At 39.9% G+C, this 22656-nt stretch overlaps 1 protein-coding gene and 2 pseudogenes across 1 annotated transcript; 1 reads left to right on the top strand and 2 right to left on the bottom strand.

The window, feature by feature from the left end:
- Positions 1-213: 213 nt before the first annotated feature.
- On the bottom strand, positions 214-12270 carry LOC147431521 (uncharacterized). The gene is made up of 2 exons (XM_086494589.1): positions 11897-12270; positions 214-508 (listed from the first exon to the last, which is right to left on the bottom strand). The coding sequence occupies exons 1-2, from the start codon at positions 12157-12159 to the stop codon at positions 397-399; spliced, it is 375 nt and encodes a 124-aa protein (XP_086350715.1). The 5' UTR covers positions 12160-12270; the 3' UTR covers positions 214-396.
- On the bottom strand, positions 4249-5700 carry LOC147431522 (uncharacterized; annotated as a pseudogene).
- A 2157-nt stretch (positions 12271-14427) lies between the features above and the next one.
- Positions 14428-16077, top strand: LOC147431520 (uncharacterized; annotated as a pseudogene).
- Positions 16078-22656: the final 6579 nt, after the last annotated feature.

Raw genomic sequence — 22656 nt, 5'->3', positions numbered from 1 at the left:
TCCAAGTATCACCATCAACCTGCCCACCTCTTCTTCCAATTTCCAAGCAAACACACACTCACCTAGACTATGACACACACACACACAGTAAACATAGAATTGACATAGACATGCTTGTAAGAGAGTGTAAGAGATGTGTAAGAGATGGAGACTAGATTAGAGAGTACACAACAAATAACCATAGCTTAAGAGAGTAGAGAAGAGAATCTGCAAGAGAAAGGCCTAAATCTAGCCCCAAACTCCACGGCACCTCTCTTGTGGAGTTGGTATTTAATATATAATTTTGAGTTTAAGGTGCCAAAAATTGAGGCCCCTCTTTTCACAACCACTTTACTTTTGCAAATGAGTGAAGCTCATTAGTTCTTGCATGACCCATAAGGGGAGTTCCCACTATAACTATTTACAGAGCCATAGTGGCTTATTGAAATGATGGTCTAAGATACTGTGTAAATATAAAATGGCCAAGAGTAATTGCCGTCGCCTCTTCATCAACTCCCCGCATTCCACTCTACAAAATCATCATCAAATCAATTAGTAAAATAAATAGACAGCACATAATTAACCATTACGCCCAACTATCCCAATTGCAGCTAACCACTACAACAGGAGGGTGCCCAGTCTCGTAACAAAATACCTCTAGGAAATAGGAATTTAGTGAAAGGCAATGAGTGACGGTGAAAGATATTTTTGAAGGTTTCCCTTGGAGTGGATTCACACCAAAAATAAGAGAAGCTTTCATGAGAATATATTTATATGGACTTAAGAGTATGCAAAATGGTAATAAAAATTGTGGTAATGATGAGTCAATGTACATAGCATACATAGGTAAATAACTCACACCTAGGTAAAAATATTTAAATAAATACCAAAATAATTATGAAAATTCCTTAGGCCCTATATACAATGCAATATTTACACACAAAAATGGGACATAATATATTTTATTTTTTGAATTTATTTAATCTTTTTGGCTCAACTAGCCCAAATTACTAGCTAGTTGAGGGTTTTAACGAGATATGGAAAAAATTCCCTAACTCACAGACGCCTATGTATAGTGAAAAGGTAAGAATAGCCACAATGTTTAGGTAATTTTGATAGGGTGAGGTAACTCACTATGGTAATTACGGAGAGTCGAAAAATGGCTATCATTAGCGCTCCCCCAGGATGATGATATATTCATGTACCATCATAGAGCATATTTTGCAAAGAGAGTTCTTTTGAGTTCTCTATGATATCTGGTCCCTTGACAGGATCTAATGTGTGGCTTCTTTTCACACTCATGCTTCATGCAACAAAACTTACATGAGATAGTCGCTTTTTGACAGTCCTTTGGTAGATCCTTTGGTAGAAGGCGATTCAAATGGGGCTTCAAGCGATACCCGTTTACCTTCCTGGAGTGCTCTTTACCATTCAAGTCCATAAACTGATAGTAACTTGAATTGAAATCCTTCTTGACTATGCATGGCCCTTGCCATCTTGTTTTAAACTTGGTATCAAAACGATTGTTAAGTCGATTGTCATATCTTAGCACAATCTCTCCTTCCTTGATGCCTTTGTCCTTGAGTTTCTTGTCAAGCTTCTCCTTTGCTTGTGTAGCTTTTCTTTTGTAGCACTCGTAAGCTGCTTCTCTTTTCCACTCAAGATCCATTAGTGTAAGAAGTCGATCCATCCATACCTCTTGATCATCCTGTGCCCCTCTTCCATGAAGCCGTATTGTTGGGATATTGAGCTCAATAGGCCGCAAAGCCTCTTGACCATACACCAAGTGAAATGGCGTGAACTCTGCTGCCTCCCTATATGTGGTTCGATATGCCCACAAGGGACCATCCAAAAATTCATCCCATAACTTTGTCTTATTTTGCACCATCTTTCTAATGATCCCTGCAATGACACCATTAGCCTTCTCCACCAAACCATTTGATTGTGGGTAGTAGGGTGTGCTATGACGATGTAGAATGTGAAGCTCTTCACAAACTTCTGTGAGTAAACCCTTCTTGAACCCCGGACCATTATCCTAAACAATCTCTAGAGGTGTGCCAAATCTACAACAAATATTAGTGTAGAAAAACCTGCTCACTATTTTTCCATTTACCCTTGCCACACTTTGAGCCTCTACCCACCTAGTCATGTAGTCTACAACCACTAGAATGTAGAGTTTACCATTCTTTGTTCTAGGCAAAGGACCCATAGCATCAATGCCCCATTTTTCAAAGGGTCCATTTGCAAGCACTATTTGCCTCGGGCCATGCACCAACCTTCTATTTCCGTTTACCTGACAATTGTGACAGCTTTTACACCAATGTTGGACATCCACATGCAAGCTTGGACAAACATATCCCACAAGAAAAATCTTCTTCACGGTTAATTCTTGGGCAAAATGACTGCCACATGCCTCTTCATGCAAACCTTTTAGAATGGCTGGAATTTTCTCGATAGTTGGTACTCTTCTGCACACTTCATCCTTCCCTCTTTGTTAGAGGGAGCCTTCTACTAAGAGATAGAAACTTGCCTTCTTCATAAGTCTTCTCTTTTGAGTTTTTGTCATTAGAGAATTTTTGGGGTCTCTTGAGGGGTTTTAAGAATTGAGAATAAATCCAACGCCACCAATCAAATGGTAGACACCATGATGAGATATTTTCTTTCATATTATGCATAAGATTTTATTTTTTCTAAGAAAAAACAACTGATAGAAAGAAAAAAATTACCTTATTAAAGAAAATGTAATCTCATGATTGTGATTTTGTAGAGTTTCGAGTAAAAGCGAAGCTGTCATAGATTCTTCTCATTCAAAGAAGCACTCATAGTAAGAAAACACAAGAGGACTGAGCAAAAACCCGATCTTTTCCTGTTCCAAGTCGATCTTAAGCTTCTCTCTTTATAAAACACTACAAACAACTTCTCTGTGATTTATACTCTTTATAGTTTCTATGGAGAGATCTAGAAAGCCACCAGCAACTATTGAGTCTATTATAATTTCAAACACCCTTGATGAGCAAAACCAATGGATACCACTTGCAATAACAAAAGGCTCTTGGATATTACTCCAATCAAGAAAGAGAAAGAGAACGAGCTCAAATGAGTTTTTGGCTTCATGGAAAGGAAGAGTAAAAGACTTTAGAGTCAATGAGAGCAAAAGGAGTGTTAAATAAGTTCTTGTTCAGCATGTATACATGCATAAAAGAACTTACTTTAAGTGAATGGCCGGTCTATATTTTGATAAATAGACCTATCTGTAAGTTCATTTGATAAATATATCTAAATGTAAGTTTTGTATTCTATGGAAAAAGTCTTCATTTTATATTTCTTTTACATTGTAGATGTTTAGTTCTTTATGTTGGATGTTTTTTTACTTTACAGATGTTTATCCTTCCTCTTATGAGGAATGGAAATGAGTGCAGTGCATCATTGGTGTTTTCAATGTTTATCATTCATTCATAGGCAACCAACAATATCAAGGGAGGACAAATAGGCAACTTGCTGAATTGGGAGTCTTTTTCTATGATCATTTCTTTCATGTAGGAGATGACCTTTCTTCTTGAACACTAGAACTTATCTCTTTACCAGCATTCACTAGTATTGATTGGCCTCTTCCAACAAGTGATATTAGTGAATCTTATCGTCTTAAACTTTTTCATGAAGTTCAAAGAGGACTGAAGCCAGGAGTTGCTAGTCGAGTAGTGAAAATCAAGATATGCATGCCCATTCAAGTTTTTGTTGATTTCTTTGCGACCAGTGAGACCATTAGATTAAAAAATACCATGCTAGTTTGTAATAGTATCGATTATGATACTATTTTGGAATTTTTGGATAAGGGATGGGATTGCAAAATCAATGAAGGAATTCAATGCAAAGTAGATTTGCAATCTGTAAATGTTAAATACATGATAAAATCTCAAAATTTTATTATCAGTTCATTATCATTGATCTCATAGAGTGAGAGGTGTTTGGATACCACTCGATCAAGATCTTGAAAGATGCAAGAAAATCAATTGAAGCAAGTGTACATTTGGATGGATGCACAGCTTCAAACAACTATATCAATAGGTCAACGATGTACTCTCTCACAACTCAGACAAGATTTAATCACAGAGGATGAAGTGGATCTTCCAGACAACTTTATATTTCAAATCAATGGACGAAAGGTAAGATATTTTTACTTTCTACTTTTTTAAAGAACAATCTTTTTTTAAAAAATCAATGTAGATTTCTAAAAGAAGAGAGAGCAAAACTAGGTGTGAAAGTCTTCAACACAACTTGATTTACATAGTTTCCATATAAGTTTTCTTTACAAAGAAATTAATAGCAAATATCTTTAAATCCAAATTAAACTAGTGTTTTTTATGTTCGATATCAGCACTGTCAAATTGAACCTTATCCTTCTTTTCTTCACTTTGATCTACTGTTTCAGAGATCTTCGAAATTGTGGAAGCTAAACCATCATGAGGTTGGGAGCTTGGTAAAGGGAAGTCACTTGTTTGAGGATCTAAAACTTCCCAGTCAATGTCTTCCAATCCATCATGTGGAAGATATGGAACATCCTCCAAATTCAAATCATCCTCTTCAATGGCGTTTTTTTCTTTGTTGTGCGCCTTTTCCAGCTTAGCTCTTCCTCTTTGTCTTCGTCAGGGGCCTCGCCTAGACCTTTAGGCTCTTCAAATTTTGACAAGTTCTTTTGCTTCTACCAGCTTCTCATCAAAAGTCTATCTACTATGTCCTCGATCATATCCATTCTGAACTGTAGCAAGTCAAGCTCCGTGTAATCTTGCATTGGCATCTACAATGAACACTCATTTAATTTTTTAAAAATGAAATACTCTTTGCCAATTTAAAGTTGCATTCTTTACCTTTTCTTTTTCATCTTCATGACTATATAAACGGCTCACAATTGCTTTCATACTATAGAGCAGGTACCAACCACACTTGTGACTATCTTGTCGTGTAGGTATCTTCAACATTTATAGCTTCTCACATCAAGAATCCAGATTTTTTCTTTCAAAATATCATTGTAATTTCTTACTCGAATATTTTTATGTGTTGTTTCTTTGAGAAATAAACCTCCTTGGTGGAAAGACTCAATTGTGGCAATGAAGAGGTTTGCATGGCGAAAAAAAATTAAGTTAGCACTTTTAAACGTTAAGAGCATTAGAAAATGAGATCTTAGTTTTTGATTTCAGAGTGGATGGTTTTTGGAAGAGAGTTGAAATACAGTGTGTATTTCTCTTGGATGTCTATAATTGCAAGGCTCAATGTCTCCTATTAAGTCATAAAACAGTAACAAAAATCATTTTGTGAGATATTAACTCAATGGATTATATAAACAGTTTACCTTGAGCATTAAAGAAATACGACCAATCTCACTGTCCTCGGACAATATGTAAACCATGGAAGGAGTTATTTTGGAGCTTTTCGTGCATTAAGGGCTTGAGAAATTGCACAATCTAGAATGAAAACCTCTAGCTGAAATTGTTCGTCGAGTTTGGATTTTATAATACTACGTATCTTCAAATATATGAACACTAAAATCAAGCAAAGAAAGAAAATTTACCTTGCTGAGAACTGAACAAAAGTATCTGATAGATCTTCTTCTCTACTTTTCAACATTTTAATTCCTTCAACTCTTAGAGCATAGCCTTCTAGATGTCCTTGGTCCATCACAAAAACATCGACATTGGATCCTAAACCTTCTAATCTTTTGATCATAAGGTTTTGATCATTAAATGTTGAGCTACAATTTGTTGTTCCAATTTATCTTCTTTATGTTTTTTTAAATTTTCCAGTTTCTCTCGATTTAATCTTTTGTCCTTATCATGTGTTATATCTTGAATCTTCACCCTATCTTTAGGAAGCCTTGATGGAGGAACCAATAGAATATCTCTCATTTTTTTATCTACAAAGATTGGTTCATGCCGAAAACTTTCAAACTTGGCTCTTAGCATTGCGAGACTACTAAAATCTTTCCACATGACAGTAACTCTATGTGCATGAGTAGCAAGAATATATGTGTCATTTAAATACTCTATCAAGTAGTCCTCACAAGCTCCTTGAAGACAAGCTAAAGCTATATGCCCCCATCTCAATCTCTCTTTGCATATGTCACTGATTTGCTTGACAACTCGAACAAATGGATCTTTTCGTATACAGAAGGTTACTATATCTTGCTCCTTTCTAATTTTTCTAAGAACACTTATGCTCTGTGAAACACCTCTTCATTGAGATCTAATTAAAGTTCCTGCAGATGATTGAATATTGTCTTTTGGTCGGTCCACTCTCCTTGCAGTTTGCTTTGTTCTAGCCATGAGTTTTTCTATAAACAAAAAAGAGAAAGAAAACAAACAATAACTTTATCTTTTTTTATCATTTTGTTATTCATAAATCTTTCTATAGTAAGGCTCACAAATCATGGCTACATGTATATCTTTGATATCAGAGAAGAGACTATTTGACTAATAATCATGTATAACAATACATTTTAAGTAGATTCAAAGATGTAAAAAAACAAAGTAAAAGTATCTTAAAGTCTCTGTCAAGTCAGCTAGAATGCACCTATTGTGCAAAAAGCTTGAGGCCATTAAGATCGGAAATGCTTTCTGGGCACAACAGGTATATTAGTTGAACTTATAAAAATCTCTTTCTCTTACCTCCAATCCCACTTTGCCCTTGTAGTGAATGCACCTATAGTGCAAAAAACTCAATTCCATTATGATTCAAAATGCATTTTTGGCATGATAGGTGTAGGTCATTTTTGGATCTCCCTCTCCCATAGTGAATGCACTTATTATGCAAAAAATAAATTCCCTTATGAGTCAGAATGTCTTTTCGACATAATGGGTAAAGTTCAAGTTTCTTAATATGTTTGTTTGAACCCCTCCGCCACTTGCACTGCTTGAGCGAATGTACCTATTATGCAAAAATTTCATTTCTCTTATGATTCAAAATACCATTTCGGCATAGTAGGTATAGCTCAAATTTTAATGCCATCCCCCCCCCCCCCCCCCACACTCTCTCTCTCTCTCTCTCTCTCTCTCTCTCTCTCTCTCTCTCTCTCTCTCTCTCTCTCTCTCTCTCAGCAGTTTTTTGACCTAGTAGACAGCAGTCCACTCTTTTGATCATAACTTCTTCATCCGAACTCCGATTTGGATGATCTATAGCTTCAATCGAAGAGCACGAAGTCCTCTACGCATTGATGTAAAGACAAAAAATTTCAGAGTTATGGAAGGCGTTTCTGTAGCATCATTTCCAAAGTGAAAAGGTTCAACAAAATTGATTCTCATCTCCTATTTTACATACAATGTCTTCCGGCACTCGCAAGGGTTCTTCTTCTTCAACAAGGTCCACAACCATTGTGGAAAATGATCCAAAATCTCCTAAGTGTGGAGATAGCAACACAACCACCCAACCAACGACATCGGAAACCATGATCATGGCGTACTTGGTATCATTGCAAGAGACCGTAAACAAACAAGGCGAAGACTTACGAGCACTTGCAATGGAGAATGGCACACTAAGGGTACTTGTGGTTGAGAATGAGAATCTCAAGAGGACACTTGAGATGCAAACAATACGTTTGATGCAACTTGAAGAGGAAGTCAAGGAATGTAAACGCTCTCTTGTGGACTTGAATGCTTTGAAGGAGCGGATGAGCAAAGTAGAGCATGACCATGTATTGAAAGAGGAGAAATTTGACACTATGAGCCGGGATGTATGCGACATGAAAAATGTATGCACAAATAAGTCTTGGGCTGATGTATGTGGTAGCAATGTGGTTTCTAATTCCTCACTCATGCAAGCTATGGTTCAAACAAAGAATGTTGAGAATGTGTATGTGGAGGAGTTGAAGGAACGGGAGCGACGTTCCAAGAACATTGTTATTCGTGGAATTCCCGAAGAGAAGTTAGAGACACCTCCTTCTCTTGCCATTGTTATTGAAGATTTCTTCAAAACCCACTTTGGCATGTCTGGAGTTATGGTCTATGGAGCACATAGAGTGGGGAAGCAAGGAGCTCCTCGCTCGGGAGAACGGCCAATTGTATGCACCATGCCGGATGAGACCAAGCGAAAGATTATCCTTGATAATAGTTGGATCTATTTGAGGGATACAAAATGTTTTGTATGTGAAGATCGCACTATTAAGCAACAAAATATGTGTCGCAAGGCATATGAGGAAAAGAATAATAAAAACAAGGAGATCTCTCATGAAGAAAATGTGCCCAAGGAGGAGGCAAGTCTCTCAAGCAAATAGGGATGCGTGACCTATGAGACCGAGTTACAATTGAAAATATTCTTTTGGAATTGTAATGGATACCCATGGAATGCGGGGGTTGGCATTGATGAACTAACAAGCAAAGCCGATGTTGTACTTCTTGTTGAAACTTGGGAGCATGATACACAAAGGATTAACGGCTTGGAGGATTACAATGTACATTCATTGATGTGGTCAAAGAATCTCAAGCAACGAAGAGGACAAGGAGGGTTAGCATGTATGGTTAAGAAAGGATTGGAAGATTTTGTATCAATTGTGAAAGATGACAAGTACAAACGTTATGTATGGCTGAAAATTATGACACCAAAAAGAGCACCCATTTTTGTAGCCGGTTGCTACATTCCTCATCATGATTCTCCCTTTTATGCTTGCATGGATAGAGATCAACCATTTTCTGATTTGGAAGAGGACATTGCTTATTTCAAAGGTGAAGGTGATGTTATTGTATTTGGGGATATGAATGCTCGTACAAAAACATTGCAACATGATACTCAACAATTTGATATGCCATACATTTCAAGGGAGTTGGAGGAAGTTCACTTGTATGATCGTACTTCAATGGATGAGAAAGAGCCGGATCACTATGGAAAGTTACTTTTACACATGTGTAATAGCACGGGTATGCTCATTGCCAATGGTGTATCTTTGTGGAGTGGAACCAATGGATTTACATGTAGAAGACATAATGGGGATAGTGTGATTGACTATATGCTACTCTCTGAAGCCATCATGTATCGCATAAAGAGTTTTATGTTTGGTCAATGGACCCTGGAATCCGACCATCGCACCTTATGTATTGACCTTTCATGTGGAGAAGCAACTAAGCATGATAATCTCAGCCAAAGGAAAGAGAAGTTATCACTATGTATGGATTTCAAACGGGCACCACTGTACATTGAAATGGTTGAGCAAAAATTATGGATGACAAAGCTTCAATGTGATGCACCATTGGAAACTAAATGGGAAGCTTTCAAGAAAGCTATTTGTTCTTGTGCGGAAGAATGCTTTTCCATAAAGCATCTCCATGGTATCAACAAAGATAGATCACGCAAAAGGTGGTTTGATCAAGAATGTCAAGATGCTCGAAAGTCCTTGATAAAGCTTGATGCAACTATGGACAAAGGCAACTATCAAAGTCATTTGCATACATACAAGGCATTGATTCAAAAGAAGAGAAGAAGATGGGAAGTAAAGCAACAAGAATTTCAAGTCCAAGAAAAGGCACATGCATGTGGAAGATTTTGGAGAAACTTGAGAGGCAAGCGGGTTGAGAATTTTGGTAACTTGAGTCTAGTGGATATGTACACACATTGTAGGCAATTATATGAGCAGGAAAACACTGAAAAAATGCCATTTTATGGTTCACTCCCATGTATACCGTCTTTTTTTACTATTGAGGATGTATGCAGTGGGCTTGAAAAGTTGGCCACTCGCAAAGCGGGAGATCTTCAAGGTATCAAGCCGGAGATGATAAAATGGACGGGAGATTTTACCCATGAGTGGATGTGTGATATGTTCAACCTTGCACTTCAACATGGTATGCCTTATGATTGGAGTACTAATTGGGTTAAGCCTTTGCATAAAGGAGGGGATGTAAAGAATGTAAGCAACTACCGGACTATAATGATTGGGTCTCTTATGGCAAAGTTGTTTGGGTGCATAATGGAGATGAAATTGAGTGATTGGGCTGAAGAGAATGACAAGCGTGCAAAGGGACAAGCGGGTTTTCGTCGATGCCATAGCACCATTGATCATCTTGTCACTCTTCGTGTTCTCATGGAGGAAAGTCGGTTGAAAGGCAAGCGATTGTATTGTCGTTTTGTGGACTTTAATAAGAAAGCCTTTGATATGATTCCACGTAACAATTTGTGGAGAAGGATGGAAGAACTCCAAGTGCCAAGTGAGTTTATGCTTGCGGTTTCTCGAATCTATGAGAAGGTGATTTGTCAATTGCGCATGGGAGGAGAAATTTCAGAAATTTTTGTAAGCACTATTGGGGTTAAACAAGGATGTCCATTGTCACCAACTCTCTTTGGTCTATGCATCGAACAATTGGAACAAATGGTACTTGACTTTATGCAAGAAGAAGGCATTGAAGAGGTCACTATTTGCAATGCAGTAATCATGCTTTTGTTGTATGCGGATGATGTAGTGCTTCTAGCACACACTTTAGAAGATGCACAAAAGCTTATGGTTGTCCTTGAGAACTTTTGCTTGCATAGTGGGCTGATTGTAAATGAATCCAAAACAAAGGTTATGCTTGTGAAAACCAACCATAAGGAGAAGCCATGCATTGTGTACAACAACGAGACACTTGAAGTTGTTGAGAGCTTTAAGTACCTTGGCCTTGAGGTTCCATCCAATCACAAGTGGCATGAATGTGCTATGCGTCGTTTGGAAGCGGGAAAGAGAGCATATTATGCATTTGAGAACATGTGTAATGCGGGAAACATCAAGTGTTGGGTTCTCAAGAAGTATCTTTTTGATGCATTGGTGACACCGGTTCTTCTTTATGGAGTTGAAGTGTGGGGCGGGAGCATCTCAAAGTCTACTTGGAAAGAGTTTGAGAATTTCCAAAAGCGTTTTCTTACAAACTTTCTCCAAGTTAAGACACAAACACCATATATGCTCCTACTTCTTGAGTCGGGATCTCTTCCAATTGAGGTTATGGGCATGGAAAGGGTTGTGGAGTACATGATAAAGATGCGTCAAAACCCCTCACATCGACTTCCTACAATTGCATGGGAAGCAAGCAAAAAATTTCAAAAGACGCATAAAAGCAAGATCTTGAGCACGGGATGGATGCAAGACATAAAGAAGTGGCTTGGGAGATGGGATGCATTACACTTGCTACATGATGCTTCAATTGACTCTCAAGGGAATGAAGCTTTTCTACAACGCCAATGTATTACGGCTTGGGAGAAATCCGGTGGGTCACGCTTCATACATTACACCACCTATATTGCCCCCAACTACAAAACCATGTTCTTCGCTGAGAGAGGAAACCGTACTCACACTTACATGCTTGAGCCTATTCCCTTGTCCGCGATACGCACTATCGCAGCAATTCGGCTTAGCTCCCATTTCCTTCGATGCGAGATAGGGCGTTGGGGCAATGGAGAAGAGTCAAATCGATTGTGCACATTATGCTCACTGCAAGTTCGAGAGTCTGAGTACCACACACTACTAGAGTGCTCAACTTTTGATCACATCCGAACTTGCTTCTCTCACATTTTCAGCCATAACTTAGACCTACACACTTTCCTCTCCCAGCCAAAGTGTGGGCTCTCCATTGCGACTCTCATCACTACAATTTTGGAGCATCGAGAGTCACTCATCAGCCATACACATACTACATCACATGTAACTTTGGTCCCATAGGTCATATTTGACCTCCGAGGACGATAATAAAATCTATCTCTCTCTCTCTCTCTCTCTCTCTCTCTCTCTCTCTCACACACACACACACACACACACACACACACACACACACACACACACACAGATGGTAAATGAAGTCAGGCCTAGTGTATGTGGTTTCTTTTCCCCTTTGGGGGGGGGGGGGGGGTTCTACAATCTTAAAACTTTAAAAAACAATTATACTAATGCTTAATTCACAAGCAAAAGAAACCCTACCTTATCTTCACAAGCTCGTCGTCTTGCAGCGATGCGTCCAAGCAGAAAAGCAACAACGCGTCGTCGTCCGGGAGCATTATGTCTTGCAGCGCATCGTCACGTTGTCGTCTTCCAACACTGAACAGCATCAACAGAGCGCGTCGCCCCGTCGTCATCTTGCAGCACCGAACAACAACAATAGTGCATCTTGCAACGTCATCTAGGAGCAGCGCGTCCTCTTCCTGCAGAGGCAACAGCTCGTGCGAGCAAAAGAGCCGGCCCATTCAAACAGGAGAGGGAGCACTTTGTTTGCAGCAGAGCAAGATTCTATGAAGGTGTGTGTGTGTGTGTGTGTGTGTGTGTGTGTGTGTGAGAGAGAGAGAGAGAGAGAGAGAGAGAGAGAGAGATGCACCTATTGTGCAAAAAAAACCAATCCTTCCGTGGAGGATTGGCTTTTTTTTCAAAATAGGTGTATCTTTTTTTTTTTGCTAAATATAAATTTGATGTAGCATTGAAGTTAGGCGAAAGACTTTACATTATACGAAAAAATATTTTTAATGCTTCAAAATGACCTACGAGACCAAACTGATACAATCCATGTGGATCTAATCCAATGTCTGGGTACAAAATAAAATGAAAAGAAGTGAAGTGAAAGAGTATGTGTGCCCGGTTTTGAAAAATTCATGGAAATCGAGAATCAAATGGAGGTGCGGTTATTTAAGCCGAAAGGAAAGTGGAGGCCTATATGGTCGATAGTCGTGCGAGTCTCCAGAAGCATCTCTCTTTGCTCTTCTGTAGGCGGTGCGCAGCTGGAGGCTCATCGAGATGGGGCCAGATGGAAGGCATGCTAGTTGGAAATATGTAACACTATCTTTGAAAAAAAACAAGAGGAGGAGAATGAGTGTTGATTCTCCTCATGCAATCTACGAGCACTCAATTAAGCATGTAGTGAAGACGTTAGTGTGCACTCTCTCTCTCTCTCTCTCTCTCTCTCTCTCTCTCTCTCTCTCTCTCTCTCTCTCTCTCTCAGTTGGCAACCTGGCTGCACCATCTCTCGCTTCATTGCAACAGTGTGTGAGAGTGTGTGTGTGTCTGTGTGTGTGAAATTCCAGTCCGAAGAAGAACCAAAGGAGGCAACACGCGCACGGACAAGAAGCGAAGAGAGAGAAGAAGAAGAAGAAGAAGTGGGGAGAGAGAGAGAGAGAGAGAGAGAGAGTGAGACGATGCACCCGTAATTGCAGAGGGGGAGGAGATTGTTGCTTATTATATGAGAGAGGATTTTGTTGACCGCGTCTGCAGAGAGAGAGTGTGATGCAGAGGTGAGGAGAAGGTGGCGAGGTGCTGAGGTCGTCTCTCTCTCTCTCTCTTTGCATGCCATGTGTGTAAGAAAGTAGGGACTGGTGGACTGAATCAGAAACCTACAAGGCTTTGAGGAAGAGCAGGTCAAACTTTGTGTGCAATTTGTTGTGTTAGGTGAGAGAGAGAGAGAGAGAGAGAGAGAGAGAGAGAGAGAGAGAGAGAGAGAGAGAGAGAGAGAGAGAGAGAGAGGATACATCATGAGCGGACCTGCAAGGCTGGCTGCAAGAACAGGAGATGGAGTAGAGTCGCGTGCAAAGCACGGCCATTTGTTAGTAAGGAATGCCAATAAATGAACACAGGCATAGAAATTGTGGGTACAACAGCCAAGGTGGGGACAAGGAGCAAGGGCAAAGGTGATGGTGAGAGGGAGCACCTTTGGCGAGGAGAGGGAGAGAATAAGGGAATCTTGAGATTAATGGATTTTTTAAAAGCGGAGTGAGTAGTAGGAGCCAGTAAGGGTACCATAGTAGGGCGGAAGCCATTGGGAGATTGTCATGGCAGGAGCCGTGAAGATAAGGGCAACGACAAGGCAGCTGTAGCCATATGCACAGACCTAGCTGGAGCGTAGAATGCAGAAGGCAAGGGAGACTGGACAAAAAAGGGAGGGGGATCTTTTGAGTATCTCATATGTTTTATTTGTTAGGAGCATGTAGGAGCCATGAATGCAGAGATCTAGTTGAATGAATTCATGACGTATAAGTGTAGTGGTATCTGCCCGTGGGGGGGGTTCTAAGTATCTAGTTTTAGTCAATAATATTGGTTGCAAAGTAGAGTAGGAGAGGACATTTCAGTATGAATATAACACGCAATCACCATAGGATATGTAAATTTAGGTCCTTATTTTTGACATTTCTTTTATGTGAAATTTTCTAATTTGAATGAGGGAACCAAATTGTCTATATAAAAAGGATGTACGGTACAACTAGCAAGGAATAAATAGATAGAATTATATAGAATAATATATATATATATATATATATATTTGGTTTGAAGCCTTTAATGTTGGCTAAGAAAAAAGAATAAATATATTTATTTGTTGTGTGACAGACCATGGCTATGCCAGAAAACCAAGATGATATTTCCAAAGCGAAGTCCTTAAGTATATACGATGATTTGGAAGAGCCTGAGAAAAAGAAAACTAAAAAAGGTAACTTTGTTCTATTACAATGGCTAACAAAAAAAAAAAAAAGCATATGAATCTTGTATTGGTTTTTGTGACATTAATAGAGGACCCAGAGAGTTTGCTTATAGAGCTAATCTTTGATAGCAAAGCCCTTGAAGATTATGATATCTACTATAAAATTTTTAATACTCCTCTTGATATCGCAAAAGTATTATCCTTTCATTCATCTTTCCTAGAGGAGCAAGCATTAGATTATGAGCAACTGGTGAGGGCAAGAGAGGTAACCTACCTTACAGAAGTTTATGTCCATGCAATAGATCTTATAAAAGATTTCCCATCAGCAACTTCAAGGCTAAACAGAAAATATGCGGCAAATCTTGAGGATAGCAAACTTATTCTCCTTCATTGTCCAAAGTGCAAGCATAAGTGTTGACTCCTTAAGAGGAATGAGGGCTTCCTAGTGTATTCGTTTTTGATTCGAGACGATGAAGGGGCACTTGAGGAGGAAGAGACTAATAGTGCTATCATTGGAGAGGTCAATGAGGATCTTGAATTTGAAGAAGAGCTGAACATGTTATCAGAGGAACAGGAATCTGAAAAGCTTGATCTTGCAATTATTAGATCAGACACCAAGATCTTTGAGAGCTTGAGTAAGCCTGTGGAACACTTACCTGTACCTATTCTTCCGACCTTCCCTCTCAATGAATGTGATTATGTTCTATTGACGGATGTTCAAAGAGATTTTAATTTGAGAGAAGATGAAATGCTTGCTATTCTTGCTCAAAGATGGAATTTCAATGTGGGTACTGATGATGAGCCAATAGATTATAAAGACTTTGTGGAGCAAGAATCTACATTCCAAACACTTGAAACATGTTTTGACTCAACAAAAGCTCTTAGAATATGTTTTGATAAAGCTTTGGAATACTGTGAGCCTACTGAAGAGGAGTTTCTCTTGGCACAACAAACGGTTAGGGATCCCCACTCTCCAAATGAAAAAGACAATGATGCAGAGTCAAGAGGATCTAAAGTTACCATTCCAATTGTAGAAGACCCACAAAACCAGGAGAAGATCGAGGGATCGATCAACATTTGGAATGAAAAACAACTAGTCTATGATCAAAACATTTGTGTAAGTCTTCTTCACTTATTTTTGTATATCTCTTTAAGCTATTTGTCATTACAAATTAATCTATTTTTCTTTGGTTTGAAGGTACAAGCACACAAGGATGATTTTTTGAAGAGACCAGGAGGATCAAGAGAACCTGACCTTAGTAGAGATGCTACTTTCAAGTTTTATATAGGAAAGATAGTGAGTCCACATCTTATCATATTCCATTCAAAGTATTCCATTAATGCATACATATCAATTTTTGCTTTGAAAACATTTTCAAGGTATCTTGGTGGCTATAAAGTTCCTACAAATAGCAACAAAGTCATTATGCTTGAAAGAAATACTACAATTGAAATTTTTGGCTATGCGCATGGTCTCCAAGGATCTTTAGCTGGACATTATCTAACTTACACAGGATATGCGCTTTCCATTGGAGAAAAAGATCCAAATAGGCTGACACCTGGCGGAAAAAGACATTTGCTATGACACTGTGAGTTTGAAAGATTTCAAGACCAAGAAAATACATCAAAAAGAGCTTTGGAAGAAGAGGAAGACATGAAAGTACTCGAGACATTTATGTATAAAATATCAAGTGAAAGTGTGTAGCTCATGTCTCTGCTAACACTTTAATTTTTTGTCGTCTAATTATTAAGAACCCAAACTTTACTATCTCTAGTTCTATTGAGTCTCCATGAATCTAACTTTTGTTGTGCGGTAGAATTCTTCCAGCGTTGTCGTCTTTGAATTTGCTACGATATTCTGATTTCTTGTGCTTGTCGTCTTTCTTTTGAGAGCTCGTTTTTTGTTTTTCAAGAATAATCCTTCGATAAAACCAAAAGAAAACCTCTTTGTAACTGTTGGCTCTAGTAGCTCCACCCTCATGTTGTGTATGGAAAAATTAAGCTCCTTGTGCTTGATAATGTGACTTTTCCATTCCTTGTGTGCTCCATATTGAAGGACATCCATATGTTTTTGTACACCATGGAATGTGGTTGTGTAAAATATGTTGTAAACGAGTAGTACGTTAGAGTTATAGACATGAATAAAATCAATGTTTACATAATAGCATGTGGTTTGTATATTTCTCTCTAAATATAACTATAAAAGAACAATTCATGTATAAGAGAAAAATAAGCATACCATGTGATGTGTTAAGTTCTTAGATGACCAAGCTTCTTGCATGCTTTTGCCAAAATCTTGAAGTGCAAGTTTTAACTTAATGTTTTCCTCTTGGGTCCATGTTTTTTTGTCAAATATAGAAAAAAATTCATTTAAACATATCCATACCTCTACTTTACGATTCCTTGCCTCACCCATGTCAGCATGATCTTTTATTGCATTATGTAATAGCTTCCACAAGTTAAATCTAATCGTTGAGTTTGAGACCTTTCCATGGTTTGATAGAAACCTTTGTGCTTTAACACCACCAATTGATGGTTTTGTCGGAACTTCTTGTGATACTGTTGACCTTTTACACTACAAGAGGCTCTTCATATTAGCGACGCTCACACAGCGACGCTCCAAAAAAAAATTCCCGGCATCGCTATGAGCGTCGCTATAAGCGTCGCTATGAGCGTCGCAAATTTCTTTGTAAATTTGCGACGCTCATAGCGACGCTTATAGCGACGCTCATAGCGACGCCGGCTGGGGTAAAAAAATAACCGAGCGCGCCCAAAAACGCAGATCTCAGATCTGAGTTTTTCGGCGCCCTCAAGCAAGGAGCAGGTAACGCTCTCCCTCACTCACTCTCTCTCTCTCTCTCTCTCTCTCTCTCTCTCTTTTTCTTCTCCACACACACACACACACACACACGAGGAGAGGAAGGAGAGCCAGGTATGCTCCTTCCCTCTCCTCATTCTCATGTTCCCTTCCCCTCTTTCTCTCTCCCTCTCTCTCTCTCTCTCACACACACATATACACACACACATAGTGTTTTTGAGAGAGAGAGAGAGAGAGAGAGAGTACAAACAAAAACAAAAACGCACACACACATACATAAACAAAGAATGCACACACACATTGAGAGAGAAAAAGAGAGAGAGAGCATGCATAAACAAAAAACACACGCATTGAGAGAGGAAAAGAGAGAGAGAACATGCATAAACAAAAAACGCACACATTGAGAGAGGAAAAGAGAGAGAAAACATGCATACGATCCAAAAAAACGCACACACATTGAGAGAGAAAGAGAGAGAAACTAATTTAACGTCGTAGGAAACTAATTAAAATTAAAAGACCTAAAGATCTAGCCGACGAGGAGTTGAACTCAAGACCTATTATTCAAGAGGGAAATGGCATAATCAATCTATCATACTTGGCATGGGTGATAGAAAGGTTATACCATTTATCTCTTTTTATTGGCACACACATCCACACACGCGCACACACACAAGAAGAAGAGAGTTATAACGTCGTAGGAAACTATCTTAAAAGACGTTAAAGATTAGGTTATATGTAGACTTACATTAAATTAGATTTAGGTTTATTTTTAACTAGATTTACGTTTATTTAAGCTAGATTTAGATTTACGTTATATTAGATTAGATTTAGGTCTCCATAGACTGCGATGCCTGCATGAAGCGGGTGAAGAAAGCCCTCAATGGAATATAGGGTATTGCTGCCTTCACTCATGGTGGGCTCCGTCGATCCAAAAGTACTGGTGAAATGTCTTCAGAAGATAGGGAAGAAGGTGGATCTTCAGGGCGGCAAGAGTCACTACATCCCCGACACAATGACCATCTAGACAATCTCCACTACATGTAGTATCATGTAGACGTGGGTGTGTAGATTTCTTGTACCCACAAATATAGGTATTGACCAATAAAGACGAGATTATAACCCGGTGGTTCTGATCTCCGTGCACCTCTAGACCGAGGTGTGCAGGGATTGGACATGACTAGAGAATGTGAGGTAAAGAGAGAGAGAGAGAGAGAGAGAGAGAGATAAGACGAAGAATTCCAATAGAATATTAAATTTGTTGTCCAGGTTATAAGTTTTTTATCCTCATTATGAGTAGCGACGAGGATGTGGGACCGTCCAACCGAAACACCTATCTCTCAACGAGGGTCTTATGTCCTTGTAATCAATGCAAGCATGCTGTGCGACGGACAAGACGTGTTTCTTTGCAGCACGTTCGCGAATTTGGCGAGTTCAATCCATCTATTATAGATCGAGTTGTTGCCAATTATAACTCGTCGGACTCTGACGCTGGCCAACAAGCAGCAATCTTGCAACCCAATAGACGTGTTCGCAGGCGCTTTGGTCAAGCAGCATATGTGAGGCCACAAGATGTAGCCTCTGACAGCTCGGGGGATGATCATGCAGAGCACATTCCCAACGAGGCAATGTTTGAGCCCGAGATTGATGAAATGATCGAGACGATCATGGATTCAGAAAGGCTTATCTATGATGATATGAAAAGTGAAGCCGATACGCCATTGTATAATGGAGCACGTATGTCTAGATTGAAAGCACCCAGTTCTTCTCAACATGCAGGCAAAGTTTGGATGGAGTGACACTAGCGTCACAACGCTTTTCAGGTGATCTATTACAATTAGTTTACTTTAATAGAACTCTAAATGTATAATGATCTGATAGATTTTTACACGACTGTATCATATTTTTATGTTGTGTAGATTGCTGAAAGAGCACATACTACCAGCTGACAATGTGATGCCAGATTCCCGAGATGAAGCAAGAAAGATTTTGCGAAACTTGGGGATGGATTACAATTCTATCCACGCTTCTCCTAATGACTGCATTCTTTTCAGAGGGGAATACATAGACATGGAGAAGTGTCCGAAATGTGATTCCGAAAGATATCGAGTAGATCTCCACGGGACAAAAATTCCACAAAAGGTTTTGCGACATTTCCCTCTGCTTCCTCGCATCAAGCATTTCTTCGAATGTAAGTCCATGGCCGCCCTAGCATCATGGCATGAGGAGAATAAATCTTCGGATGGTGTGCTACGAATTCCTGCAGATTGCGTAGAGTGGAAACATATAGATGGAACATGGTCGGATTTTGCCATGGAAGCTCGAAATTTGCGCTTAGGCCTGGCTGGCTATGGATGGCATAAATCCATTTGGTCAAAGATCAACATCTTAAAGTGTATGGCCCGTTGTCATCGTCAACTACAACATTCCCCCGTGGTTGACTACGAAGAAGGGGCACCTATGGCTAAGCTTGATTGTGCCAGGGCGATATAAAGTGGGGAATATGGATGTGTATCTTCTTCCACTATTGGAAGAGCTACAACAATTGTGGATTGGCATAGAGGTGGTGGATATGAGCCGACACACAGGACGACGGAATGCTTTGATCAGAGGCATTCTAATGTGGACCATGCATGACTATCCCGGGCTAACAGAATGCTCAGGTGATCTATTGACACTCCTCACTCAGACACTGTAAATCTTGTTTTTTCCCATAGTTGATCTATTATCATGTGTATACATGCAGGGCTTCAAACAAAGCGGATACAGAGCATGTGTCACATGTGGACCTAGTCTGAATGCACGTAGGGCACCCTCATTGAAGAAGAAAATCTACGAAGGTCATCAAGCGTATCTTCCAGAGAATCATGTGTTACGCGATGGCTTTTTGGGAAGAGAGCCACCAAGGATGTCTGCACAAGCATGGTTAGAGCAGAAGGAGATGTGCGATGACGGATTGCCTCCAGGGATGAAGAGACTATCTCTATGGTATGAGTTACCATAGTGGCCCCGACTCATGATCAATCACTTGCTCGATCCAATGCACATATTCAAGAATGTGGGTAATCTACTATGGGACCGTTTGACTGGCAAGAAAGATACTTTGGGAGCCAGAGTTGACCTTAGAAATGTGGATCGTATGGAGCAATATTGGCCGCAAACAGCGTCTGATGGATCGATAAAACTCCCTAAAGCACCATGGATTTTCACAGGAGCCCAAGAACGCAAAGTAAAAGAGACCATTCGATCTTTGCGGACCCCCACTGGCGTAATGCACTCGCTCCGAACGTGTTTTACTAAAGAAGGAAAGCTTACCGGTTTGAAGTCACACGATTGGCATAAAATGTGTCAGGTACGTTCATAGTGGTCTTTAATATCATTGCATAAAATGTGGACTTTAATATCATTGATGCACATACTTTACAGTTTATTTTACCGGTTGCCATTGAGGGATGTTTGTCTCTCGACATCCGTAACACAATCTACAAACTTGCAAAGCTGGTGCAATGGATCTCACAAAAGGAGATCAACGTAGACTCCATACCATTCGCCAAACTAAATGCTGCGGAGCTTGTGTGCATGTTTGAGAAACATTTTCCTACTACCATGCTAACCATTCAGGTGCATCTTCTTGTTCACATAGTTGATGAGGTGGAAATAGTTGGCACAGTTCATTCCAGATGGATGTTCTTCTTAGAGCGTTTCATGAAAACGCTTAAGGGATATGTGCGTCAAAAGGCACGTCCGGAGGGTAGCATGGCAGAAGGTTGGTTGGTATCAGAGTCCCTAGTGTACATTGGAGAGTGGCTAGACGGATTTGATAAATCCCGGGACACGCTATGGCGAACCATAGATGATGAGCGCATATCTGGGATTGTCATCTGCAATCTCGGTGTTGAGAAGAAGATGACGGAAGATCTAGAGGCTAAAATCAACCGATTTTGCATGCTTCACAATCCAGTGATGCAAAAGTGGATTTCACAATATGAGGATGCAAAGCAAGAGCGACAAAGGGCACGAATCGAGTGGAGACGGGGAAGACGACCACCGATGCACTATCCAGCGGTTCTGGAGAGCCTACCAACCTTCATGAGCTTAAGATGATTGCACAACCAATTGAAAAGCGCACAACAATGCGGTGACGAAGTGACTGAAGAAGAGTGGGAGTACTCTCGGGGCTGCACGACCAAGGTAAGTTTGCAATGTACGACTAGCAAGTGACTTTATTTATAAACGTTTGAACGGCCACTCATAATCTTTGTTTGTTGTAGTATAAGTCATACACACCAGCATGGTGTAAAGGTCGACATTTTAGGGTGGAACGAATCGACAAAAAGCGTTTTACTCAAGATTGTGGAATCATGGCAAAATTTGAACAGTCTAGTCGACGACGTTCCTCTGATGCAGATCCTGTGGTGGCGGAACTCACTTACTTCGGCACGCTGCAAGAGATTTTGAGGATCGATTACAGAGGATTTTTTGTCGACTTGTTCGACGTGCAATGGTTCAAGATAATCATGGAGGGTCGCAACGCCACTGTGCGTAGAGGAGAGTCTGGTTTTCTTGAGGTGGATTCTACTAAGAAATGGACTGACCTAAGAGACACTTTCGTACTACCCGAGCATTGTGAACAAGTAAGTATGTAAATAGTTAACATCCCCCTTTTACAAGTTATGTGCTTGAAAGCTCTCATGTAAGTTATGTGGCTCTGGCAGGTAATATTTCATCCTACAAAGTCTACATCAAACTGGTGGTACGTCATAGAGGTAGCCCCTCGTAGTGCAAGGATGTATGAAGGCTACCATGTGCCAATCACAACGACATCAATGGAGGAGATCAGAGAAGATGCTCAATCAAAAGCCGCTGCGGTGGTGCCAGACGAGCAACAAGATGCTACTACTCTATATGGGGTGCATGCAGAGGAGCTACAAAATGAAACAGAGGATATGTGTTTAAACGGAGAACTCTATATAGATATAGGAAGTTATGCTGAGTTATGCGAGGATGAGAGAGAGATCTCTTAAAGCCACAAATATTGTATTTGAACAATTTTTCTCCGTGTTGTAAAAGCTCTGGCTCTCTAAGTACCTTCCATGGTGTATAACGCTCTTTTCTACTCGCGCTCACATCTTTTGATTGAAAATTCTGAGTTTTCGACTTGCCTCTTCTATCACTCGATTCATTGCGTCATTGTATTTATATGCGTCATTACATCATTGTATTTAATGTTCTTTGTGTCATTGTCTACTCTATTCATTCAATATTAAGTTTAAATATTCGTGTGTTTAATGCAGGTATGGATGATGAGGAGTTTCTTTCTTCTTTGTCACCGCAGCAGAGACAGTGGTACGTGGAGCGTCATCGCTCTGGCGCATCATCGCGCGTTCCTACACCATCCGCATCTCCCTCTCTTTCGGAGCATTCGGCGCGCTCCGAAGCTTCGGCATCGCCGAGACGAGCTTCACACTC

This window comes from Adiantum capillus-veneris, chromosome 21 (assembly GCF_014529385.1).
Source record: "Adiantum capillus-veneris isolate H3 chromosome 21, ASM1452938v2, whole genome shotgun sequence".
Lineage (NCBI taxonomy): Eukaryota > Viridiplantae > Streptophyta > Polypodiopsida > Polypodiales > Pteridaceae > Adiantum > Adiantum capillus-veneris.
Note: the sequence above shows the minus strand (reverse complement) of the source record. Positions and strands in the feature narration are given on the sequence as shown.